Source organism: Triticum urartu, chromosome 1A (genome assembly GCF_056163025.1).
Source record: "Triticum urartu cultivar PI428250 chromosome 1A, HENAU_Tu73, whole genome shotgun sequence".
Taxonomy (NCBI): Eukaryota; Viridiplantae; Streptophyta; class Magnoliopsida; order Poales; family Poaceae; genus Triticum; species Triticum urartu.
The window spans coordinates 353,948,649-353,957,379 of NC_141873.1; the positions used below are offsets into that span (position 1 = coordinate 353,948,649).

General features: G+C 46.8%; 1 protein-coding gene across 1 annotated transcript; it reads right to left on the reverse strand.

Annotated features, from left to right (window-relative positions):
- Positions 1–7,801: 7,801 nt before the first annotated feature.
- Positions 7,802–8,353, reverse strand: LOC147991200 (putative E3 ubiquitin-protein ligase SINA-like 9). The gene is made up of 2 exons (XM_087538568.1): positions 8,203–8,353; positions 7,802–8,139 (listed from the first exon to the last, which is right to left on the reverse strand). The coding sequence occupies exons 1-2, from the start codon at positions 8,351–8,353 to the stop codon at positions 7,802–7,804; spliced, it is 489 nt and encodes a 162-aa protein (XP_087394694.1).
- Between the last annotated feature and the right edge of the window lie 378 nt (positions 8,354–8,731).

Below are 8,731 nucleotides of genomic sequence, written 5' to 3' on the forward strand. Positions count from 1 at the left end.
GGATAGCAAGATGAAGAAAAGCTTTAGCTTCTTAGCAAAGAATGTCAATGAACACTTCGAGAAGGAATTAAATCCTTGATGAATCCATCATGTAGAACCTTCATGAAGAACTCCGGTAATAAAAGAATGATCCAAAATAATTGAATGATGAAAAGAATAAGATTGAAACCTCGCAATGATTTAGATAGAGATCTCCGTGATAATATAATTGAAAGAGGTTGGAACTCCGGGAAAAAGAGAAGATGAAACAAATGAAACCGAGAATTTGAAGGGCCTCCGGAATAAAGAATTATTCATTAGGATGAAACAAGAATAAGAATTACATTATGATTGTCCTTCATCAATTAAATTGATGATAAGCAATGGATTTGGCACACTACTTATCCCTGTAAAAAGGATTAAGATAGATATAGCATAACTTGAGAACGTCTTCAACAAGTTACCGGTAGGATTGGGAAGAACAAATGAATATATACGATAACGAATGACGAGAACTCTTGCACGAACCACCGTTAGGATTGGCAACGAATAACTAGATGTTATAGCAAGGAAGAAAAAATCCTGAATAGCCACCGTAAGAATTGGAAATGACCGAAGGGAAGATAAAGAAACACCGGGAAGAATTAAGAAAATGAACGAAGATGCTTGAGAGAATTTAGATATATGAGAATGAAGAGATCACGAGCTGATACGAGAATACTTGGATGATGCACCGGTAAGATTTGGAGAACCACAGCTGAAAGCTGAGAATGAATAAATCTTAAATCATGGGCTCCGGATGATCAAACTGAGAAGACTCTTGAATTTGCTCCGGATAGGTGAAAAGAATTGTCACAATCGAAAACAATTATGATAGGATGGCATAAAACTAGAACCACGAATCTTGAAGAGAATGGAGCAAGATTGAGAGAAAAATCTTCTTTGGTCTTCAAAATCTAAGAATGATGATGAGAAACACCAACAATAATTGTAGAGTCACTCCGGAATGAAGAATAGAAAGGTTGATCCAACGATGAAAAGAATTTGAAAGATCTTGGAGAAACCCTCTGATTGATGAAAATTCATTCTTACGTCAAACTTTAGAAGATTTGAGAATACTTCGGGAGAATAAGAAGAGTCAGGTAAGATCCTGGGAAAAGACATGTGGGTTAGGGCCCACTCAAAAGAAACACCGTTGAAATGATTACTTGAAAAGGAGAATGCACCAGTTGAATAAAAAGGCTTGAATGATATAACATCCTCGAAATAGCTTGAATGAAAGAAGAGTGGATACACGAATCTTCGAAATATCTTGAGCACTCCGGAACAACTGAATAATGAGAAGTGGATGATTACGAGGTGCACTGGCATGAGAAATCATTAGAAACGAGGGAAAAGGGATATGATCAACACCAAAAACTTGAATTGGTTCCACCAGAGAAGAAAAAGAGCAAATAATGATGAACTAGTAGAGCATCTTCATGAGAACCACCGGGTAAGAACATGAAGGAAAAGAATGGCGAGACTTCACATGAATAAAAGGATACTTGATTACTACATCGGATTCCTTGAAGAAAAGGGTGGGAGGGTGGGAAAACAAAGACAACTTGGTATGGATGAAACAAACACTGTTGAGAAGACTTGAGTTGTTCTTGCGGATGTTGAAATGATCGGATCCACTTGAAGAGAGACACACTGGTTGAAAAGGATTGACATGACAATCTCGATTATCATGAAGGATTAGTATTCACATAGGAATATGAGAACAACGTTTAGGAAAAGATATGGAATCAACATTTGACATTGAAGCAACTCGAATACCACAACTCAAAACAAAAACAAAAGGATTGGCTTGCAGAATAAGCCGGAACAAACATATGATAGAGATTTCGTCCGAAGTTTTCATGGTGGGGCCTACACGGGCTCGATCGTACAGCATCATCATGTACAAGGCAGTGCACATGACATACGAAGCGTCCCCGAGTCGGCATAGCCAAGGACTCTTTAAGACACAACGAGACCACTATAAAACCAACCATGAATAGGCGGACCACTAGACGTCAAACCCCAATTTCGAATCATACATCTATCGGAAAGATATCCTAAGCGCTACTTGAATTCCCACTTATAAACTCCCGAAACTTTCCGGTTATGCAATCAGGTGTTGGGGATACAGGGGAAGCATAATATCTCACCCAAGTCTAGCAAATCCTACATCCAGCTGATCCATCCTTCCACACATAACCAAGAAACCTTCAGAAATCATCTACCTCAACCTTCGAAAAGCATCCGTTATACAAGTTATGGCAATACTCCCGAACTCCCGCCCCAGTACTGGGTGGCGTCGAGGTTATCTCGCCAATGAACTGCATAAAAGAGATTTTCGATGTCGGCATACTAAACTCAGGTATTCCAGAACTGCAACGATAAAATTGTCACGACAACACCTCAGAGCTCAACTCCCCGGGACACTGCCACAAAACCCCTGACAGGAGGCACCAAGACAATGTTCTCGTCACAAAACCATCGGAACGATTCCAAGATACCCGCGTGATCCTAAAAAAAGTTTAGTGAAATTTGAGAAGGCAAGAGTCAAAACTCTATGTCAGGATGCCTTACCAGAGCGATGAGGAGACTGAGGAGTAAAAAGAATTCCTAAACTCTCTGATATATAATTCCTAAATGACTCAAAACATTTTTTTCTAGACTCAACAACGGCTGCTAAAAACGACCAAGCAGTGGGGGCTCCTAAGGTCGGGGAAGGCTCTGATACCAACTTGTAACGCCCTCGATGCGGATATATCTCCCACGTGTCGAAGCATGACTTAGAGGCATAACCGCATTGAAAGCAATGTCGCAAGTGAGGTAATCTTCACACAACCCATGTAATACATAAGGGAAAGAGATATATAGTTGGCTTACAATCGCCACTTCACATAAATACATGAATAAAGCATTACATCATCGAAATACAATCAGGGCCCGACTACGGGGCCAAAATAAAAGAAGAACCCCAAATGCGACACGGTCCCCGATCGACCCCAACTGGGCTCCACTACTGATCAACTAGAACGAAACGACACAAAGGACAAGATCTTCATCGAGCTCCTCCTGAGCTTGGTTGCATCATCTGCACGCACTCATCGGCACCTGCAAACTGGTTTTGGAAGTATCTGTGAGTCACGGGGACTCAGCAATCTCGCACCCTCGCGATCAAGACTATTTAAGCTTATAGGTAGGGAAAAAGGTATGAGGTGGAGCTGCAGCAAGCGACTAGCATATATGGTGGCTAACATACGCAAATGAGAGCGAGAAGAGAAGGCAAAGCACGGTCGATAAAAGTATGATCAAGAAGTGATCCTAAACAACCTACGTCAAGCATAACTCCAACACCATGTTCACTTCCCGGACTCCGCCGAGAAGAGACCATCACGGTTACACACGTGGTTGATGTATTTTAATTAAGGTCAACTTTAGGTTTTCTACAACCGGACGTTAACAAATTCCCATCTGCCCATAACCGCGGGCACGGCTTTCGAAAGTTCAAATCCCTGCATGGGTGTCCCAACTTAGCCCATCACAAGCTCTCACGGTCAACGAAGGATATTCCTTCTAGCGGGAAGACCCGATCAGACTCGGAATCCCGATTACAAGAAATTTCGACAATGGTAAAACAAGTCCAGCAAGACCACCCGCTGTGCCAACAAATCCCGATAGGAGCTGCACATATCTCGTTCTCAGGGCACACCGGATAAGCTAAGCGTACAGGAGCCGACGTAACCCAAGTTGCCAAGGGATGACCCTGCACGATGCTCTGGGTTGGACCAACACTCAGAGGAGCACTGGCCCGGGGGTTTAAATAAAGATGACCCTTGAGTCTGCAGAACCCAAGGGAAAGAAAAGGCTAGGTGGCGAATGGTAAAACCAATGTTGGGCCATGCTGGAGGAGTTTTATTCAAGGCGAACTGTCAAGGGGTTCCCATTGTCACCCAACCGCGTAAGGAACGCATAATCCGGGAACATAACACCGATATGACGGAAACTAGGGCGGCAAGAGTGGAACAAAACACCAGGCATAAGGCCGAGCCTTCCACCCTTTAACAAGTATATAGATGCATTAATAAATAAGATATATTGTGATATCCCAACAAGTAGACATGTTCCAACAAGGAACAACATCTCCATGTTCCAACAAGGAACAAACTTCAATCTTCACCTGCAACTAACAACGCTATAAGAGGGGCTGAGCAAAGCAGTAACATAGCCAATCAACGGTTTGCTAGGACAAGGTGGGTTAGAGGCTTGGTTCAACAATATGGGAGGCATGATAAGCAAGTGCTAGGTATCGCAGCATAGGCATAGCAAAAGAGCGAGCATCTAGCAAGCAAAGATAGAAGTGATTTCGAGGGTATGATCATCTTGCCTGAAATCCCGCAAGGAAGAAGAACGAGTCCATGAAGAAGACAAACGGGCGTAGTCGAACGGTTCCTCACAAACGCGACGTTACCGGATTACTGAGACAAAGTACACCGGAAAGAAAGCAAACAACAAAGTAAACAACCACTACAACAACATGGCACGATGCGCAAACAAGTATGATGCATGTCCGGTTTAATGAAGCATGGCATGGCATAATGCACAAACAATCCTACAAATTAAGTGGAGCTCAATATGCAATCGGGGTGCATATTGCCAAAACACCACATAACGTATTTAGTTCGATCTTGTTTATGCACCCAACAATATTAAATGTTGTTAAACATGGTAAGAGGTGAAGCAAATGAAAACTACCTATCTAGGCAAGTTAAATGAGGCTGGAAGCAACGAACAACAATTCCGGTAAATCCCCATATGCATATATTAGGTTTGTTACTGTTCTGCCCTAAACATAATTTTAGAGTTAATAAACATGCAAAACAAGTACACCATGTTAAACTAGGCATTTTTCTACCCCATTTACATATAAAGTTTATTAAAATCTGAGTTACGGTTATTTAGTTATGAATTAAAGCATTTTAACATGGCATAGGGGAAAATTATATGCAAACAACATTTTAAACATTTTAAACATGGATGAAAAAGACATATTATGAACCTAGATGAAAAACTAAGCATATTTCATATATAATTCATTTTAATCCGATGCATGAATTGTGAGTTATTATATGCATGTTGTGCAAGGGGTTTTCTATAAATCCGCAGTGCTCTAATTAAATAGAAAAAACATCCTGGCACAAAATAAAACATAACAGGGCCGAATCCATGCACTGGGCCTTAAACAGAGCATGGGAGCTGGGGGGGATTTCGCACCATGGGCCAAGCCCGGTCGGTGGAGAGGCCAAGGCAGGCCTTGGTAGTTGCTGGGCTTGGAGGCGGTCTGCTGGGCCTCAGGTGGTGGATGGGAGGCAGGCCGACACAACAGCTCGGGTCAACGCGAGCAGCTGGACTCCTCGTTCGTTGCAGGGGAAAACAGGGCGATGGCGCTGCTGGACAGCGGCGAGGCGGGGAACTCCGGCGGGAAGACGGGGATGGAGCAGACGGGTGAATCCAGCCTTGCTGGAGACCAATCTAGCCGGAGGAAGGGTCGAGCTCGGCCAACGGGAGCGGGACATGGTGCTGGGACTTGGCGGCGACGGCATCCTAGGACTTGGGCGGCTCGATGAAAAGGAGCAGTAGCGGACAGGCGCGGCTCTTGCAGAGGCTCCGGCGACACTGGTAGTGGCCAGAGGGAGCGGATCCGGGCAGCAAGATCCTCGAGACCCACTGGATAGAGTCAGAGGGCAGGCAGAGGTCGCAGGCGAAGCAGAGCTCCTGCTGGATGGTACCATGGCCGCTGCCTGAGTTCCTGGACAGAGAGAGTGGAAATGAGAGAGGAGGAGGAGCACGGGAAGGAGGAAGAATGGCAGGGAGGAGGCCGGCGCTCATCTGGTGGCGGCTGGTTCGCTCGCCGGCGCGGAGGTTGGCGGTGATGCGGGGTCGAGGGGCTCCTCCCCTCGATCCAATCGAGAGCGAGGGAGCAGGGAGGAGCACGAGAGGAGCTCGGGGTAGGGGCACGCGAGAGCAGTGGCTGGAAGGCTCTCGGTGGCTTGAGGTGATAGGGGAATCGGGCGAACGGTGCTGGTTCGAGGAGGTGGACGAGGGGATCAGGGAGGATCCCGAAGTGGGATTTGATTGTGGCGGCGGCGAGGAGGAATGATGGGATAGAATCCCTAGAAGTTAGGGTTGGACCTATATATATACACCAGGTGGATTAGGTTAGGGGCTACCTCATCCCTACGATCGTAATCGGACGGTCGCGAATAAAATAGTTAGGGAGCCCAAATAAGAAAACAATGACGTTTTGTAGATGTTTGGGGATGATCCGGACACAACGGTGGCGACAGTCCGGGTCGGGTCCGGGACAACTTTTCGGACACGCGCGCGAGGGGTTTTGATGCACTGAGCAGAGAGGGTTTTTGGACCGTGTGGTCGCATCGGACAACTCCGGAAGCGAAGAGGGATGGACTAGGTGGGCTGTGGCGAGACTGCGAGGGGGAGAAGAGAGAGAGGGCCCGGCATCTGTTTCTGGAGGCCGAAAACGTCCGACGTTAGACCGATTATAATGTCGATATAGTTTAACGGTTGGGCTATCAAACGAACTCCGAATGCGATGAAACTTGACATGCGGTCCATCTACACTATAATAAGACCACACGCCAACTTTCATCCCATTCCGAGAACATTTTCCAGCCACTTATAAAATAATATTTCGGACATGCCGCGGGCGCGTGCAAGTGTGTCTAGGCTCAGAACGGACAACGGACGGAACGAGGAGACCGGGACGGATGCAAGTTTTGAAAACATGAAGATGCAATGCACATGATGACATGACAAGATGCAACACGCAAGCAAATGACAAGCCAACAACAGCAAATAAGCGGAGGACACCTAGCACAACGGACTCGGGGCGTTACAGAGAACTACTCCCTCCTCGTCATGGAGAGCACTGGGATGATGAAGATGGACATCAGAGAAGGATTGCCCCCTCTGGCGGGGTGCCGGAACGGGTATAGATTGGTTTTCCGTGGCTACGGAGGCTTCTGGCGGCGGAACTCCCGATCTAATCTCCGTTCTGGAAGTTTTACGATACGTAGGTATATATGGGTGTAGGGGGTACATCGGAGGAGCTACGGGGGCCCCACGAGGCAGGGGCGTGCCCTAGGGGGGGCGCCCCCCACCCTCGTGAGCACCTCCCGTATCTCCTGACGTGGAGTCCAAGTCTACCTGGTAGCTTTCGTTCCAAAAATAACTTCTCTAGTTGATTTCGTTCCGTTTCGACTCCGTTTGATATTCCTTTTCTTCGAAACACTGAAATAGGCATAAAACAGCAAATCTGGGTTGGGCCTCCGGTTAATAGGTTAGTCCCAAAAATAATATAAAAGTGGATAATAAAGCCCAATATTGCCCAAAACAGTAGATAATATAACATGGAGCAATCAAAAATTATAGATACATTGGAGACGTATCACTTAGCCCCGGCCAGCAGCTTGGGCGGAACTGTCAACAAGGTCAGCTCCTACACGTCGACGTCGCCGGGATCCTTGCTGCTTGTCACCTCCATTTCCACCTTGACGGCGTCGGTCGTGCCTTTGGGCTCCCCCAGTGGGCCGTTCGCCCACAGCTTGGCCACGTAGTGCGGCAGTGGGGACGCCCCCGCTCTGATGCAGACGACCAACATGGCGATAGGCGCGCCGATGTCAAGCACACCGCCGACCAAGAAAAATGTGTGGCGGTCCTCCTTCGCGAACAGCAAGAGTCGTGGCTCCGACGGTGGCACTTGCAGCTAGAGCACCTTGTCGTACTGGATCCTGTGCACGGGCATGGGATGCGCGGTGCTGATGTGGTGGTAGAGCGCCGGCGGCGGGCCTTCATAGCCGCAGACGAGCATGGGGCATTTGTAGGGTGCGAGTGGACACACGCTCTGGTGATCGGCGAGCTTGTGGTAAGTGACGTAGAGCCCACAGCCTTCGTGCGGGCACTCCACCCTCACCGACGAAAGGACGGAGTCCACCGCCGTGTTCCGCACGTCGAAGCCACCGCCGCGCTCGCACTTCTGGCACTGCCGCTGGTTCCCGGGGCACTCGACACGGCAGTCCGTGCAGGCCAGGTGCCCTCCTTGCACTGCAGAAATCAATCGAACAGCACATCAATCAAGAAACCTGCACCTTGCTCAATCAGCCGAACGGACGAGGTGTATTCGAACCTCATACACTGGAGGCGTCAAGGGGCGGAGGCACAAGGGGCAGTGGAGCACGGTGAGGTCCATCAAGACCTTAGAGAGCTCCATCGTCGGGTCCTGTTCGGTCTGCATGATCTCACCCTCGTGCACAACCATCTCTCGACTTGGGCCGGGGTATTACAAAGCTTTACCATCACATATTTTTTACTACTTCAAGGTGCATTAAATCAATACAAGCAAGTACTCCCTCTAGTCCTTTTTACTCCACACATTAGCTTTGTCTGAAATCAAAGTTTGCTAAGTTTGACCAAATTTATATTAAAAAATATTAACATCTAATAAATATAATATGAAAATATATTTCGAGATGGATCTAATAATAAATATGTTGTTACGTGAATGTTAATAATTTTTTGTATAAATTTGGACAAAGTTGGATGAGATTGACTTCAGACAAACCTAATATGCAGAGTAAAAAGGACCGGAGGGAGTATCAAAAGGAGAGTCACGGCATGCATGCATGCGTTGTAATTA

What these genes read in the sequence shown, in the direction of transcription:
- LOC147991200 (XM_087538568.1), bottom strand. Translation starts at nt 8,353, where the DNA reads ATGGTTGTGCACGAGGGTGAGATCATGCAGACCGAACAGGACCCGACG. An exon ending in GGTTCGAATACACCTCGTCC is followed by an intron (nt 8,140 to 8,202) that starts GTTCGGCTGATT and finishes TGATTTCTGCAG; the next exon opens with TGCAAGGAGGGCACCTGGCC.